Source organism: Corvus hawaiiensis, chromosome 6, assembly GCF_020740725.1.
Source record: "Corvus hawaiiensis isolate bCorHaw1 chromosome 6, bCorHaw1.pri.cur, whole genome shotgun sequence".
Classification (NCBI taxonomy): domain Eukaryota; kingdom Metazoa; phylum Chordata; class Aves; order Passeriformes; family Corvidae; genus Corvus; species Corvus hawaiiensis.
This window is the reverse complement of record NC_063218.1, coordinates 23,840,052-23,857,922: the sequence shown is the minus strand read 5'-3', so window position 1 is coordinate 23,857,922 and position 17,871 is coordinate 23,840,052. Positions and strand designations below refer to the sequence as shown.

Genomic DNA, 17,871 nt, shown 5'->3' with positions numbered 1-17,871 from the left:
GAGAGAGGACACACACAATGCCACATGGGTTGGCCGAACTCCTGCTCGATGGTTTTGGTAGCCCTGCCCAGGTGGCAGAGGAGCTAATCTTGAAGGGCATCAGCCACGGGGGAGCAGCGGGGGAACTGCAGAGGAAGGGGCCCTGGGCTGAAGAGTACATCAGCCCTGCGCCAGACGTCCCGCTCGCAGGCTCCCCTCACAACAGCAGCTGGCCTCGCCATTTGATATCCCCTCCACCTCCACAGGGCTGCAGCCAGAGACTGGAGCTGGAAGCAGACCTGCCAGGCAAGTCATAGGAAGCCTCCTTCGGCGGAGCCAACTGAAGCCATGGGAAGCTGCGGCGTGGAGTGCTTACAAGGGGCCCATTATGGGAGGAAGGAGCCAAGAGGGCAGGTACCTGCAGCAAGAGCGGCAGCCGACACACTCCGTCCCTCAGAGCCAAGCAAGCCACTCCAGCCTCTCCACCACCTAAATCATACTACATCCCCATCGGGAGTCCCTCACCCTCCACGCCTCCCAGGACGGCCATGGGCAGCTCCAGAGGGCAGCTGGGACACTCTGCCCGCTGCCGCGCAGCTGTCTGCCAGCCGAGGCCCTGATCTGCCAGAAGGGCATTACATCCGAACACTCCCGAACCACACACCCCCACGACTGGCAGACGGCGGCCCGGCGGCCCACGCACACTCGGGTTACACGCCACGCCTGCGCGCACACCGACACACACCGTGCACCCGCGAGTGGCTGGGAGCGGCGCGGCCGCAAGCGCGGGACAGACGCGCCGCACGACAGCGAGCATCGAGTGGGTTCCCACGCCGCTCCGGACCCGGTCGCGGTCGCATCCCGCGGGGGACGTGGCAGCGCCGGGAGCGCCCGTGGGATGGAAAAGGGGATGCAGCACGAGGCTCGGGATGGGACCCAGCCCCTCCGTCCGGGGCTCCCCAGCGCCGGGACCACCGGGGCTCACGTTACGCACCCCCGGCAGGATGCCCCCCGGCCGCAGCACTTACCCCGCCATCCTCCCTCTGCCGCTTGGCTCCTTCGCCCGGGGCACGATTCGCGCTTTCAGCCCGCTGCCCTGGCGCTGGCGGGAGGAGTCCTGCCTGTTCCTCTGTCCCGCGCCGGGACCGAGCCCGGCATCGCCCCCTTGGCCCCGGGGCGTGGGCAGCCTGCGGTCGGGACGCTGCCTCCGGCCGTCGGCATCGCTCGGGCTCCCCGCGGCGGCCGCCGAGCCGCGGTCCACGTGGAGGGCGGCGGGGAGGGGCCGTGACGGTGGAGGGGACCGGGACGCTGGGGACAGGCTGTGCGCCGTGCCCACCGCCCCCAGGGCAGCCCCCCGGCTCCGCAGCCGCGCCGCCCCCCCGGTCCCCGGCTCCAGCCTAGCCGCCGAGTCCGGCCGACAGCGAGCGTAGCCCAGGAGGACGGCGAAGGTGAGCGGGAGGAGGCTGGCGGCAGCGCCCCGCATGGTGTCAGCCGGTGGCGGGGCAGACGGGCGGTGCGGAGCGCTCAGCGCCCGGCTGGCATCCCCCGGCGGGCGCGGGGCAGCGGGGACCGCCGGCTCTCCGCCCCCCGCTCACCGCCCCATCCCGTTCCGGGACTCCGACGGGACCTGCCGCCCACCGGGGCCGGGGAGGCAGAGAGCAGTGCTGAGGCAGGGGCGAGGGCTGCTGGGCGGCCGCCGCAGGAGGAGGAAGAGGAGAAGGGCGGCCGGCCCCGCTCGCCGGGCTGCCAGCGAGATCCCGCGCTCCGCAGGCAGCTCCAAGCACCTTCGCGCCTGCCTCTGGCACTGGCAGCGCCTGGAGGGGATGGAGGGTTTTATTTTTGGAAACCTCCCCCTTTGTGTCTTTTTGATGCTGACATCCCCCCTCTCCAGAGGACACGGCTCGGCCCCCCTTCTTAGGAGAGGAGACATTCCAGCAACACCCACTTTGGCAAAGGGAAACAAACTACAACAGAGAAGCCTTAACCCCTGCCTGGCCAGGGAGACCCGGCCGCCGCCGGCCCGGCAGCCGGCCTGCAGCCCCCCGCAGCCCGCCCCGACGCCCGGCCCGCAGCGACCCGCCGGGCCCCGCCGCAGCTGGGAACACTCTGGGAAGGTGGAGCGGCCCCGGCTGTGGGGTGCACGGAGCAGAAGACACGGATGCCAGAGGAATACACCGCTGCCCCTCAGCGTCTGGGGACTTCTGGAGCTGATCTGGATCGCATCTGTCAGGAGAAAGGCACGGCAATGGGAAGAGCCTTGTTGGCTATCCCATGCTGGCTCCAGAGCTGTTAGATCCTCTCAACCCCATTCAGGCTTTATAATCGTCCTTGTATAGGTCCAGGCTAGAAAAGGACCAGGTCCTTCAGCCTGAGAGATCTTTCAGGAGACATATTCCAGGAGCTTACAGTCTGTCCTTCCTTCCCCCCATCTGTCTCTGCCTGAGTATCAAGAGGTCGAGGGAGGACTTGAAATGACTGCTTTGCTTTATATGCACTGAGAAAGACAGAGAAGAGTAGGAGGAGGGAGAACAGGGGCACAAATCCCCTTTCAACCACACACATCAGCCTGACCTTGTGCTCTGCCACATCTCTACAGCTCTCTGCTGCTCTTGGCTGTCTTGGGCAAGGAGCAAATCCTCCCACTGGAGTGCAGACACTGTCCTTTATTTGGGGTGAGCTCATTCCAACTCACAGAAGCATTGGTGACCTTGGTGGGTGGCTAAAGGCCTCTTGCTGCATCTCTACATGCAAAGAGGCAGAGGAGGGCACCACAAATACGCACCGGAAGGAGATCCTCACTGGATTCTGTCCCTGCAGTGGGTCCTGTGGTGACCCTGAGTGCAGCAGCTGGATGTCTGCAGGAGAACACAAGGAACTCTGCGTGTGCACAGAGTGATCCTTTGGGTGCACCTTTATGCCTTCCAGCAGCCCGCAGGGTAGGGGCTCCTTCAGCCAGATGCTGCAGCTCAGCTGCTGGGTTTAAAAGGCAAATTGTCCTATCAGTCCATGATTTCATCTAATTTCTTTTGTCTCTTTTGATGTGTGGGGTGACTGCAATATAGACTACTGGCTCCCCTTCTGTGCCCACTGCTCCCCCAGCCCATTACAGCCTCATCCCACTGATGCTCCTCTCCCTTCAGCCTCTCCTACTACAGGTGCTGCCTTCCCTGGTCCTCAGCAAGTTGTCTGCTTTCCAACAGCTTTGTGGCAGAGGGGTCTGTCTAGCTCCCCCAGTTCTATCTCCAGCAGTTGTGCTCCTAAAGACTCTCCTATTTGAAACCAGTGGATCCATCTCCCTTCTTCTCATTGCTCCTCGACTTTTAGGCTTTCTCAGACCACAGCCACCCACTTCTTGGGATGGGAGCGCTGCTGCCTACCCTCCAGTGTGCAGAGGAGCTGGGAAAGGAGCAAAAGCACAGGAAATGAATCCCCCTGAAAGCATGCTGGTTCTGGCATGGAGCAGGACCTCAACACATCTCTTCTGGCTGGGGATGGCAGGTGAGGGGGATGGGAAGTAACTCCACAGGTGAGCGAGTGTGACCAGAATAATGGGCTGAGTGAGTTCAGGCTTTACCTTGGCACTGGCAGCTGGCTTACAGGGCAGCAGAAATACCAGAGGGTGCTTTGGCACTTCCTGGGATGCAATCAGCTTGCCTCTCTGTCCTATCAGGGCAGAGACAGTCACTTGGGCAGGAGTTTGCATGGCTGGAGATGTCATAAAAAATGCCCAGTAACAGCCATGGCTTGTTTCTTTGTTCTGAGGAAGAAGAATGTCCTTTCCATCCTCACCTAATTACTTTCTTATGCAGCAGTGGAAAGAATGCTTGTGCCTAAACCTGACACGAGAAAATTATCAATGCCATAAACAAAGCAGCCAAAACCCATGGTATTGCTCAAAGCCAGAGCAGGAGATCCCAGAACAGGGGGCACAAGTGGATTCCTTCTTCCTGGAGGTGCTGGATCACCCCAGAGAAGAAGACGGCTTGCAGCATCCCCAGTGGACCACACGTGCACAGGAGCCTGCCCTCGGAGCCCCAGCGGTAGTGGGGCTGCAGGAGCTTGTGCCTCCCTAATGGGGCTGAGCAATGAGATGTGCAAACCCAACAGAGCCATCAACGGCCCCCTGGCACCTCTTGCAGCTGCCCCTGGCTGTGGTGAAGCCTGGCCCAGGGAGCTGGCATCCCTTCTCAAATCAGCTTAGCTCTGTGTTTACAGTAACCCCCTGGAGCTGGACACTGAGCTCCTTGCAGCCTCACACATGCAAACACTCCTTAGCTTTTTCAGGGATGCGCTGATGCCATTTGATCCCACAGAAGTGCTGCAGCAGAGCAGGGGCCAGCTGAGGGCAGTGGCCCCCATGTCCCCCACCTGAGGGCTGTCTGGCACAAGGAGCTGTGGGCACAGGGGTTATGTGCAGGTGCTCCATGGCTCATTTCATATTTGGCCATTCCAAAAACAAACCCATTGGAAAAGGGGAAGGGCAGGGTGTGTGGGGAGTCCTAGTGCGGATTGGGCTTCAGCATGCAGCTCAGCAGGCGAACATGAAATACCTCATTGCTCAGGAACTCACACAAGCAGAGTGTGGATGGTTGGGCTGCTTGCTTCTGAGGTCAAGCCCGCACTTGGGAAGAGAGATCATCAGCAGCAGAGTGAGGACGGGGCAATAAGCCATCAAGTAGAGTTTGACAGCCCAGCCCCCAGCAGCAGGGAGCACAGGGCTCCTCTGGGGATGCGACCTTCAGGCAGGCAGCTCAAAGTGCTTTTTGCTGCCTTCACTTCCCTTAATTCACCATGTGACCTTCTAGGCTGCAGAAATGGCACCAGAGGAGAGTCTGAGGGCAGACATAGTTGCAGCACCTCTACAAGTCCATGCTTTCCACAGCCAGGGCACTGAGCTGAATGAGGCAGACCTAGCAGCCAGTTCAGAAAGCAAGGGGCTCATCAGACCCTGCAGAGAAGAGGTGCAAGTGTGGCCTGCACTGATGACACTTCTCACCTGCCCTGTCTATTGCAGAGAGGTTGGGGTGCTTGGGCAGCTGAGGATCAAAGCCATGGGGGCAGAGGCAGAGGTGTCAAAGTGGGCTGTGACCTGGAGAGACGAGCATAAGTCACATCATCTTGGGCCCTCTCAAAGGATAGGGAGAAGGCACTCTTCAAGACTGTGCTGATGGGGGCCCCTCTGTGCTAGGCCCCCTCACACCTGCATTATCCCACCCATTGGGTCCACACCAGCTCTGCACAATTCCCTTGGGGCAGTAACACCTGGGAGCCATGCTTCCAGGGCCAGTTGGCCCCCAGATGTGGCTCCTGGCACTGTATCCCTTCGATTAATTAGCCCTTTTCTTCCTCTTAGAAGGGTTCACAACCCACATGTGCTTCTTCCTCTGCTGCGAGCGTACCCATAACGCACTGCAGATGGGACACATTCCATGGATTCAGAAGCTGCCTGCAGCTCCTGCAGAGGAAGGAGTGCTCCCCTTGCTCAGGGCTCAAGGGCAGGGGAAGGTTGGCCAGCCTCACTGGCTTAAAAATCAGGGTTTGGAGCCAGCCTTGTAGAGGTACAACTCACAGCTTCTCTGAAAAGAGACATCTCACACCAGGAGAGAGAACATGGCAGCTGTAGAGAGCTGGATAGAGAAACAATTTCAAGGCACAGTACAGAGAGATCTCTGGAGAGGATCTCCATAACCATGGGCATCAGAGAGAAAGGAAAAGCAGCTTCTGAATTTGCAAACACGGCCAGCAAATCCTCCATGGACAGCATTCCCACCCATTGCCCGTGCCATGAAATACACACAGCTCAGCACATTCATACTTATGGCACCCAGGTAAGTAGACATTCCCACCCAACTGACGAGCCACTACAGCCAGACACACAGCTTGGCCCTTCAGCCACCTCCACACACTCTTGGTGCATCCCTCAGGGCCTTGGGGTATGTCTTGGCTTCTCCCTGTGAGAAGGCCACCAGCAGGCAGCTAAGAGCTGTGTAAGCAGTGGTTTGTTGTCAGAAAACAGAAGAGAAATTGTCCAGCAGTTCCTAGTCTAAAGCCAAGGTTTGCTGGTTTTATTGTTCCTTCTGCTTTCTATTTAACCAGGACAATCTCTGAGATGGAGGCACACACCAGGCAACTGGGTGTCCAACAACTGGACTTCTTAGTCATGCTGGTGTCTAATCATATGTCCATGCATTACCAAGGGCTGAGACCACATGCTGAGAAAGAGGTTACAAGAGAAGACAAAGACATGCCACTAGGGAAAAGAAACCTGGAGAGCAGGACCAGATGGCAGAACCCAAGGGATGGGAGTGCAGAGTGAGGCATAGAGGAGATTGCTGTGGGCTACTGCTGTAGAAAGGCCCTGGTTGGGCTGGCTGCAGAGCACAGCTGGTTCCTTATTTATCCATCACACTATTTAGAGCCTGTTTGGCAACTCCTCAGGAGAAAAAAAAGAATGCTCAGTTAGAATGTGACTCATGCAGAGCTACAGCAGCTCAAGGGAGTCTATCCATTTATAATTAATGAAGTCCTGTTTGAAATGGTCCGACTGCAATCTTCCCTCTTCCCTAGGGGCTGGTCTGGCCTCTCTGCTTCTTCAGTACCTGTGGCTGGAACTGCACATGGCAGCAAACAGGGCCTGAAAATCAGGAAAGCCTGATCATGCCCAAGGAGCACAGAGGGTGCCCTGACCAGAAATGCCATTCCATCACATGTTCCCTGCAGAGAAAGTCTGCTCAGGACATCAGCCGGATGGGGGACTTCAGCTGCTCCGCTCATTTGTCAGCTGTCCTCATTAAGGAATGAAAGGGAAAGAGAAAAAGGAAGCAGAACATCTTGCCATTTTTATGGGTTGTGACCCAAGAAGAGCGAGATCAGGGCACTGCTGAAAACAGTGTGGAAAGGGCCCTGATAGTGTGAATATCCATAACCTTCTCTTCCCCTTTTCACTGGGGTCTACATGCCAGGAGGCTATTCCAGTGGCAGCTACTGAACATCAGCATGCACAGACTAGAAGGGAACAGGGAAGCACGAACAGCAGCTTGAGGGTATGCAGGGAGCCTGAGGTGCTCTCATAAGTGAAAAGTCTCCCTTCCTGGTGTCTGGTACAACTTCACAGGCAGCACTGCTGAAGGAAACCACAACCTGTAGAAAATATAAGAGATGCAAACCAGTTGATCCAACAGTGAGGACAGAAGAAACCAGGCAATGCCCAGACTATGCTGAAGAAGCTCTTCCTGAGAAATTCCTCCCATGCTGAACTTCTTAACAACAAAGAGATCAGAAAAAAACAAACCTGAATCAAACTTTGAATTCTACAGAGTGTTCACGGTTAAAGTAGTTTCATTCCTACTTCTGATTCCAACACAATCTTCCTAAAAAGCAATGATTCATTTCCTTCAGGTTGCTGTTCCTTCCTTAAGACCCTCATCAGAGCATGAGGAACTTGGACTTTAAGTTCTTCAGCCCATCTGCTTTGCATAACAGAGTAAAACTGATGATGGTAGATCCTGAAATAAGAATGATTGGTGGGGCTGATGTTATAGCTGCACATTAGTTTGATTGCTCTGCCATCCTGAAACTGAGGGCTCACTCCCATCAGAGGATTTTAGGTGCTTTCCTACCAGTCTGGGCACTGCAATCGTTGTGTGAGCAGTGATCTCAGCTCATTACAATGCAATGATTTCAAGGGGATGTTAAATAACTTATTAATAAGTGAATCTTAGGGAACTGAGAAAAGTGGCAATTATTAGGTGGCATGTGTTAGAGCTTGAATAGTTAATCATCATGCTACAGACTAGTGCATTGACACTTTACAGTCCCATTGGGTAATTATTGGGATTAGGCTGAGTACCCAATTTCCCAGCTATGACTTCATAGGCTGGGAATCCAGCTCTCTGGTGACATCACAGCTCCACAAGTCTCCCTCACTAGTTGCCATGCTGATTACCGCCACCCACTCTACACATAGGTGTGGCATACAGCCTTAAGAAAGGACCCACACTCATGCAGGAAATAAGAATAATGATGAATGAGAGTCTAACAAGGAAATAAACACAGGTCAGCTGCAGAGAAGATGAGTAAAGCCCCCTTTCGTCTCACACCACATCAAGTCATAATCTTCTGAGAAACGCAAGAAGCTTGAGATGGGGAAGCCTCCACTTCCCACCCAAACAGGGGCCATGCCAGGAACAGAAGCCCATAACATGATTAAAGAGATGGCATTTATTATTCTCCTACTTTTCCCAGAGGAGTTTGGAGCTAAAGACAAAAGCAGAGACAATGTTCTCTGATGATGATGATGATTACCTCTGTGCTCAGCTCTGGCATGCATTTTCAGGCTATGCCTCTGCCTTCCCACCCTCTCCCCCTTCCCCATTTCAGCCCATCTGAGCAGGCAAGGAAGACTTGCACAGCTCAAGCACAAAGCAGCGCCAACAGCACAGGTGTCCACCTGCCTTCTCTCAAAGCTGGCATGCCCTGACAGCAGAGGTGGCAGCTGAGGAAGGCAGCTGGCACCATCAAGGTGGGAGAGACCCTCTCTTTCCTCCCTCCCAGGCCCTCTGCACCCCTGAGCCAAGGGAAGCTCCTGGAGGGTAGCAGGGCTGAAGGAGATGGGGAGCTCCTGATATTTCTAGGGAACGTCCCTGCATCAGCAGCATCAGGTTAGAACTGCCTGTTCTGAGGCTGTGCAAGCTGGTCTACAGGCAGCTCCTGCTGCAGAGGAGCAGGAGGAAGGCAGATGGGTACAGAGCAGGAAAGTTCTTCCCCAGCCAGGGGTGCAATCTGGGAGCAGATAAAAATGAAGCAGCAGCACTAGCTAGCCTTATGCCCTCTGTGAGGGACATGGCGATGCTGAAGGCTCCTGGTTGGGCACAGAGCATGGCCAGGGCCACCCCAGGTGGAGGGAAAAGTGCTGTCTCTGGGGGCCCCTCTCAATGCCACTTTGGTTTCTTGTTCCATGAGGAAATGCGACCAATATGGCCCCTGGCCTGAGTCACCCCAACCTTGCTGGATTTGTGGGAGCTGTGGAGGGTATGAACATCACTGACAAAAGCTTTAGGCTACACAAATCACCGAGAGGTAACAGTGGAGCTAAAATCCTATGTTAGAGCAAGTTTGGGGGTCTGGGGAGTAGAGCAATAGGCTATCAGCATGGACCTCATCTCTGAGTTTGCAGGCACCACCTGTAGCTAAGGTGGTGTGGTATCAGCACCTTGTGCCCTGCCTCGTCCCCACCATCCACAGGCTTCCTGTCAGCCTGCACCTAGGGCTCGCTGTCCTTCCCACACCAGAGAGCTGCTGACCCTCTTTGGTAGCCAACTGCTGTCACCAGTCCTTTGACTGGGACTGTGCTTCTCCGCAGCACAGGTTTCAGAAACCAGGCCCAGCAAGACACCTTTCCCAGCCCAGAGGGGACACCTGCTTTTCAGGCCAAAAGTGAAGTTTGGCCCAAGAAAGCAACTGCCCCACTTATTTCAGTTCCCATGGCAATGCCAGCAGGGAGATGCTCTCACCTGCAGTGCCTCCCAGACCACAGAGCTCATGGGGACATCAAGAGAAACCACAGAAAATACCACAGCAGCTGGGGGCCAGCTCTAGCCCTGTGCCTCCTCACCAGGACAGATCCAACCAAGGCCAATGCACCCCAGGGATGCATCTGTGTTACCCATAAAAGCAGGACAGCCTCTTCTGTGACAGCTCCAGTGCTGCTAAGCAGAGCTTGAGGGCTGAGGGATATTCCAGCTTGCCCCTTTCTTCCCTCACAGTCTGACTCTGAGTTGATGTGAACTACAGCTGACCTACAGCTCTCCACCTCACCTGTCCCTGCCCTAGTATCCATATCCTATATGGCATCGGCCCCTTGGCCCCTGCTCAGTTCAAGCCTCCAGCTGGCTTTAGAGCCACTGCTAGAAACATTATAGCACACCTGTTCTTCAGATGAGGGTTTACAGCCAAGGCTAGCACATCTGGATTGTAAAATAGACATTTGGAAGTTTATCAACATGTTTCCAAACAGTCTGGGTATGGCAGAAACTCTGTCTCGTTGCTTTAGTGGAGGAAGCAGCTGGGCTACAAGGATGGTTTGGTGCCCTTCTCACACCCCATGCAGGTTGGGCTGAGCCTCTCCTCCCCCCAGCTTCCCCTAGAAAGTGACCTGCCTCTTCCTGACACCAGTGGTCCAGGAAGCTGTGTCAGCAAGGCTGTAGGAAGGAAACAGGGAAGTGAAATCCAGTGCCTTTCCCATCCCAGAACCCGCTGACACAGCTACACAAAGCCTAGACTTCAGCCAAACATCTCCCAGAAACTCCACGTGCTCAGAAAATTGATCATGAATCTGCACCATATGGGTTGGGAGAGGGTAACTGATTCCATCAGCTTGGTCCTGTGCAAAGCTCAGCTGCCAACAGACTCCGAGCTTTTGCTCTCAGCAAAGTCCCGATCAGCAGCAACACCAAGCTGCCACTAATGGGTTTGTCAGCACCAAGCAGATCTAAAGGAAACATGTGGCCCACGGCCCTGAGTTGTTTCACATGCACAGCCCCTCTCATCATATTTGTTTCTCAGATGTGCAGCACTCACCGGTGCTAACAACGGACCTCCCACATCAGTGTTCAAAAATATACTCTCCAGATTTTGGTCTCTTCCCAGTCATCCCGCACCACCAGCAACACAGCCGATACCTTGGGGTGTGAGTGACAGAGGCAAGAGACACAGACAACCTGTAAAGCTGGCAGGGCAGGAGGTAGCTCTACTGCCAGCATGCAGGAGAGCTTTGGTAACATGGTGGTTGTTTCCCACAAAATCTTCAGATGGTCTGGGTCTAAGTTCATCAGCAGCTCATTAACAATCCTCTCATCTCCTCTTTTGCCAGTCCACCTGCAGGTGAAGGCAACATTCCTGTCCTGCAGTACTGACTGCCATACTATGCTCTCATCACCCCTGAAACAGAAACTACTCTGCTAACATAGTGGCTGAGCACTGCACAAATATCTACAGGGATCAGCAAAAGTGGCACAAAAGGAGAAATTTCTTTCGAGCTGGATCAGTCTCCTCACTTTTCTGCAATGCAATAGACTGTAAATGTATTTATACCTATTTTACAATCGTTTGGAGACCTGGGCAAACATGGATTCTTTCGTCAGCTCCACCCCAGTGAATCTCTTCCCTCCAAAACCCACATGCTCTCAGTAATATTGAACTAACTCTTTAGAGTCACTAATTCAAAATGGTTCCAAGTTCAGAAGGATTTAGTGGAGAAGCCTGAGGAGAGATAAATGTGTTAAGGTCAGGGGTAACCCCAAAACCTTCAAAACCCGTAGTGATGAAGATACAAATACATTTCTATAGTGCTTTGCACTCAGCCAATTTCTTTGTCTTTATGTATCTGTTTTAAAAACCTGGGTAAAAAGTGGGAAAGAAACCACCCCACACACCCACTCTGTGTTTGCTCATATACCTTGCTAGGCCCCCTGGTGCTAGAGTGAGCCACATTTCATAGAAAAAAGGGTATGCTGCAGGAGAAAACACCTGAATTAATGTGAGAGCTGTACACAGGTCACTGCTTAGGGAGAACAAGCATGTTTAGTTGCTCCTACCACTGAGCATATATAACATTGTCTGAAGTCCATGCTAGGACCCAGTTCACTACTGGATACTTCTTTCATGGGACTGGAGAACCTACAAACTTGCTAGAAGGAATTCAGGGTAAGAAGCACTGCAAGACATAACAGAGAAGAACAGGCTGGAAAATAAGAGAAGGGGATTCAAAATATCATTTGGATTTGCCAAGCAGATTCCCATTTTGCTTCTGGATGTGCCAGTGGGCCCATCTGCCCAGACCATTCCAGATGGTGTATTTTTACTAAGAGTGGAGGCAGCATAGCTTCACATTTCTCATTAAATTGAGCTGGTCACCTCTAAACTTACAGGTCAGTGGGTTTGCTGTCTCTTCCTCCCCCCTGGACAATAAATCTGACCCCCACCCCAGGCCCTCCCTCCCTGAGGCAGGCAGGTCCTGCTCATGAGAGCCAGCGCTTTGTTTAGCAGCTGAGCCAACACTTCCTCCCAAGGGAGAGTGTAACTCTGTAGAGGCAAAGGTCAAGTGTGCTCTTCTCAAAGCTGAGGGTTTGCCTTTGCCACTTAATCCAGCCTGAGATCTCACAGCCAACACAGAGCTCTCAAGGCTGGGAACACAGCCCTTGTGGGCAGAGGAAGGTGAACACCTGAGGCACAGGTACAAGTGCAAACATCTGCCCTTTACCACAAGCCTTCAGGGCACCAGCAAGGAGGCAGCTAGGAAAACAAAACCCCACCAGATACTTTCCTTCATCACTATTTTGTGACATAACCCTGCCCTCACCCTCACCAGTTCAGGCCTAGTACCAAAGGCAGCCAGGTGGTTGGTGGTGCCTAAGTTCCACAGTTGATTTACAGCCCTGCCTCCCACTGGGAGGAGTGGAACCAAGTCAGTTTTACCACTGCGGGGCCCAGCTCAGATGGCTTCCAAAAGCGTTCTGCTGTGCCCTGGAGTATTCCTGCCCTGCAGGTCTCATCCACAGCCCTGCAAGGACTGGCATAGTCAAGGGAGTGGTGAAGGACCCCATCACTCTGGTTTCACAGTGGAGGTGAGGAGATAACAGCTCCTACTGTCCTTGCCTCAGCCAGCTATGAACCTCCCAGCCAGGGCCAAGGAAGCAGTTTGTCCTGGCAGTGGAGAGCATCCCCTGGTCCTCTCCCACACACTCACAGACTGGTTGAGGTGGGATGTGACGTCTGGAGAAGGGCCCAGCCCCCCCGCTCAGGCCAGGATCCTGGAGTCACATTGGATTGGGATTTTTGAACCCCTCTAAGGATGGAGGCTCCACAGCCTCCCTGGCCAACTTGCTCCAGCATCATTAACTCTTTTCTGACCTCTAACACAGGCGGTCATCCACCAATTTTGCTGTAATGGGTTTGGTCACCATCAGAGGAGGTGGAGGTGCCCCTCTTGGGGATGTGACACATATGGACCACACAATGCTTTTAGCTGCACCTCCTGGCTCCAGTCCCAAGGGCCTCCCTCAGCCCCCAAGTTACAGGGCCTTGGTCAAGAGGCTAAGCCTGGAGCAAAACAGGAGTGTCCCACTCATTCTCCCTGACCACACAAACACAGTGACAGCAGATCCAGCCCTTGCCATTTCCCCAGTTTCTTGCTTTCTGTTCAAGACAACTGAAGAAGCAGGGGTGGGCAGCAGGAGACATCACTTGAGAGGAAGACTTTCTTCTTTCAGAGTTGATTGCCTCTGAGATTTAGGAGGATTAACTCTTCAGCCTCTCCATAAACACCAGACTATCCCATGGCCACCCTCCCCACCAGCCCTTGCAGTCAGCACAGATCCATGAGGATCCCAGGCCCACAAGCCTGTTTTCACAGATGTGTGCCATTTTACCTCCTGGTGTTTTCTGGTTCTCATTATCTCTGCAGAGCTGATGACACTTAAGACATTTAATGTCCCTGGAGGCTTTTTCTGGCACTTTAAGTCTGACTTATGCAACATGTCCTGATGTCCTGATCACCCAAGCTCACCTCTGGCTTGTTAACACCCTGGCTGGCCAAGGACCCTTCCCTGCTGGCCAGCAGATCTGAACCAGGCTGAACCTCTGCACTCACTGGAGTTAAAGCCTTGACAGCTTTCTCCTGCTACCCCTTCTCCTCTTATTCATGGATGGTCATTTATCACAGCAGCCTCTTCCCATAGGGGACCTGTGTCCACAGACCCAGATCTGCCCCTGCAGCTGCCAAGGAAATCCCAGGGGCCAGCACTGAACAAGGGCAAACCCAATTAGCAGTTTTCAGGTAATACTATCAATGACTTTAGCCTGGTTATTAACCCTAACTGCTCGGAGGGCATCACCAGCTTAGGACACCTTCCCAGACCATCAGGATGTTTCTGGTGGGGAACACAGCCTCTTCCCCAGCTTTGTGACTTCTGGTCTTGCTAGAAACCGGTTCAGGAACACAAGAGTTTGGGAACTAAACAGCTCTTAACGCTTATCACTGCCTGCTCCCAGAGACAAGTCTATTTCCAAAGTACAGCCACAACACATGTATATATGTTTGCAACACCTCATTGGAGGAATTAAAAAGTGACAATGATACTGTACTTGGGACACGATGACAACTGCTTCATCCAGCCAAACAAGACTGAGGCCAAGGCTGGTCCAGCCTACTAAATGGTGCTAGAGCTTCAGGCTGGGCATGGTACTAAACACTACAGTGGAGCCCCTCTACACGGCCCCTGGACATCTCTGAATTTGCAGGCCTAGCAACCTTTCCAAGCTTTTCTCCACTATCCTGCTATTTCTTTTCAGGCTGTTTCTTGCTTCTTGCCCATACTGCCTGCACAAGCTATTTTGCAGGAGGAAGGGTCATCTCTTACAAGCTGTCTGTGTCATACTAATGCGAAGTGGGGTGAACAGCCTCTGAAGAGCAAACCTTCCACTTCTGTGTTGTACTTGGACACATCGACATTGCTTGTGTTATGGGAAGGGCCTGTCCTCTGTCCAAGCCAACCACTGCCATCACACAGAGAGGAAGGTGACAGCACTATAACCTGGATGCCCCACACATTCCCTCCAAGACCTTTGCAGTGCTCACATCCAGCCAGGCTCACCAGGGAGGCAGATTGAATGAGGGCAGCTGGACAGGAGCCCTGAAAAACCAACCAGGCCTCCACATACCAGCCACTGAATTTGCATCTGAAGCCGCTAACAAATGAGGTGAAGGAAAAGTCTGGAATGGTGACCAAGTTTGGGCTTGAGTCCTGACTCCAGAGCAGCTGGTGCAGCCTGGCAGGCAATACACGACTCAGCTGTCCCCAACACCCTTGCTGAGCTGGAACTTCCTCCAGCGTTCCCATGGGCCAAGTGTGACGCTTCACCTCCTTGAACTCCTGCAGGCTGCTACAATTTTGGATAGGGAAAGGACCCTCTGCCCCCCTCCCAAATCAGACTTTATACATCCAGAGTACAAGAGGGGGTAGACAAGAGCAGCTGCCCAAAGTGGTTTGCAGTGATTCACCACAGCTGAACACCTCCAGCCCCAAATCATAGACCCCAAGACACCAACAACACATCATCTAGAGCACTAGCATTCCTCAGCTCTTGTCATGCTGTGAGCTCCCCTCATAACATGGCTGCCCCTTCCCACTCTGCTTACAGAGCTGGGGCAGGCTTTCTTCCAACTGGATGCCATCCAAAGACTCCACTGAGGTCCAGAGAAGGGACCAGGAGGTGCTCTGAGGGGGTGGGAGAAGGGACACAGAGACCATGGCTCAGGGGGTTAAGGTAGCATTGCAAGAACCCAGTACCTGTGGGTGGTGGGGGTGAGAGGTATCACGGGGTCAGACTCTATTGCTTCAGAGATTTCTCTCTTTCCATCTGCCTTCCCACCATCTGCTGAGGCGACTGCAAGGGAGAGGAGGTTTGCAAGGGTCACTCTTGGGCCAAAGCAGATGGAAAGGACCTGCTGCAAGCATTTTGCTAGACACGGGCCAGACAGCTGCAGTATGCCCCTCAGCCCTGCTGACAGCTCACTGGATCATCCACTGCATAGAGTACCACGGTGAAGGAGCTGGCTCACAACTGCACACGCTGCCGCGGAGGCTTGCTTGCAATGACGAAGGGTCTGCAGCTGTACGAAGCAGTGAATTAACAAGCTGTTTAAGTCCTTCATTGGAGGCCTAAACAAACAGATGCTGCCAGGAGCTGGTCTCTCCCCCTCCTGGGGACCATCCTTCAGGTCAGAGATGTTTTTTCTTGGTGCTCTCCAAGGGGAAAAACCAGAAGAACCTTTGCTACCCAGAGCTCCAGGGCCTTCTCCTCCCCCTGCACCTTTGAACCTATTCCAAATTTCTCAGTTCTGCAGGCTTCCAGACCTGGCCTGCTGCAGACCTAATTAACTCCCTTGTTCATTTATGGTCCTTTGTCACTAAAGCAAGTAATTGGTGCACAGAGGTAGCAGATCCTTGTGTGCTCACACGGACCTGACTGCTCCCTTTGGTCTGCTGGGGAAGCCCTCTCCTGCTCACCAAGGGTGCCTGCAGTCCCTCTCTGTCACCAGCCACTTTAGGATCATCTATGGAGAGCACACTGCCTCCACTTCCAGCAAGCTCTCTCAGTACTTTTGCACACAGATCTTCTCAGGATATGACACCTTTGAATTCAAGCAAGTCTAGACAGTGGACCGCACCTTAGCCTTTCTCCCTTGCTAGCACCAAGAAACCCCTTGGGGTTTCTCATCACGTGCCATTGCTTGCTTGCTTGCTCATGCACACATGCACACTCAGAAGCCTCCAGTTCAGTGGAATGGCACAGACACCAGGCCTGGCAGGGATGCTGCCCCAATAGTTTCTCCCTGCATTGGTACTCACTCAAGTTTGCACACAGCCAAGTGGATGTAAGAACAACATAACCCCACTGCTCTTTTACCACCACCATCCCCTGTGTTCCCTCTTACCCCTGGCACCACAAGGATAGAGAACAGCAGAGAGTGGCAGGGCCCTTTTCCAGGGGGATAGCTGGGCAGGATTATCCCAGAGCTCCTGGACCAAACAGACAGCTCTTCAGCCTTTGGAAACCTCCCTTGCCTTTGTTCCTTGGCCTTGTGGGGTTGGGGGAAGGGATCCCAATGAACATGTTTGTGCTGTTCTTCTTAATAGGGTGTTGTGTAACACAGAGGGAAGTGACTACACCGGGGACCCCAGCTGAGAACAGAGACTTTAATCCTGCTGCCCAGGAAAAACTTGGAAAAAATACCTACATCTGTTCTGTTGCATTAGGCTCATGGCTCAGAGGCTGACAGCTGACCCTGGCTGCTCATGATGCCAAGGTACAGCCCCTGCCAAACAGTGCCAGGGTAAATTACCATGACTGATTAGAAAGGCAAAAGGCAGCCAGAGGAAACTGGGGAGAGCGCTCTCCCTGGGCAGAAGGGAGAAGGTCAAGCCAGAGTTCATCAGGGTACTTTGTCTTCTCCACTGCCATATTGGCAAACAGGGTGGAACGAGGAGTAGCGGAAGAGAACAAGGCAGAGGATGAGATGCAGGGAGAGGCACGAAGGTGAGGAGGCAGAGAAGAAACTATGTGGGGCTCACCAAAGATGAGCTTCAGGAGACAACTCTCCTTGTCCTCAAACCTGTGCTAGGCTGAGACCACAGAGGACAAAAGGTACTCTTTTATCTACAAGCAGGGTGCACAGCTCAAGAAGGGCATGGGGCAAGTGTTGGCCTCATGGAGCAGTGCACACTCCCTGCATGAGTCTGCCAGCTCCAGGACACGTAAGAGCACAGGTGTGGGGCTCCCTGATGCAGCACCACAACACAGTTCTCTTGCAGGCTTAGGTTTTGTCATCACCCCACACCCATACAACAACTCAGACAGTGAAAAGGAAATTAGCTATCCAGCAAACAGAACAACAATACTGAAATTTGACTAACAGCAGACTCCTAGACACTCTGGAAACATGCCAAAGACTTCTCACCGTATTTGGTGGAGCTCTACATTGATACACCCACTGGGAACATGGTAAGTGCTGCACTGGGACCACAGAGCAGGAGGAAGAGCCCGTTCCCCATGCAGTCCCTCTTAGAAACACAGCAGGACGCTGAGGGTGGCCTTCTCCTAGACGGGAGGGGGTTTTCTGGAAAGACATTAACACCCAGTTTTGTGAAGGATATGCCTGCTCCTTACTCATGTATTAAATTGGCTCAAGCCTAATTAGCACAGTATCTCTGACAGGATTAAAGCAGATTCTACCTTCTTCCTGCCTAGGGCCACCAGCTACCAAACACTCCTCCAGGTCAACATCCAGCACAGGACAGTGGATAGCTTCAAGAAAAGCAGAAAAAAACCTCC

At 53.6% G+C, this 17,871-nt stretch overlaps 1 protein-coding gene across 1 annotated transcript in view; it reads right to left on the bottom strand.

The window, feature by feature from the left end:
- Positions 1-1,820, bottom strand: part of LTBP2 (latent transforming growth factor beta binding protein 2) — a 68,922-nt gene extending 67,102 nt beyond the window's left edge. Inside the window, exon 1 of the mRNA XM_048306913.1 lies at positions 1,008-1,820. Coding sequence (XP_048162870.1) covers positions 1,008-1,462 — 455 coding nt within the window. The 5' untranslated portion in view covers positions 1,463-1,820. The remainder of the gene's footprint in view (positions 1-1,007) is intronic.
- Positions 1,821-17,871: the final 16,051 nt, after the last annotated feature.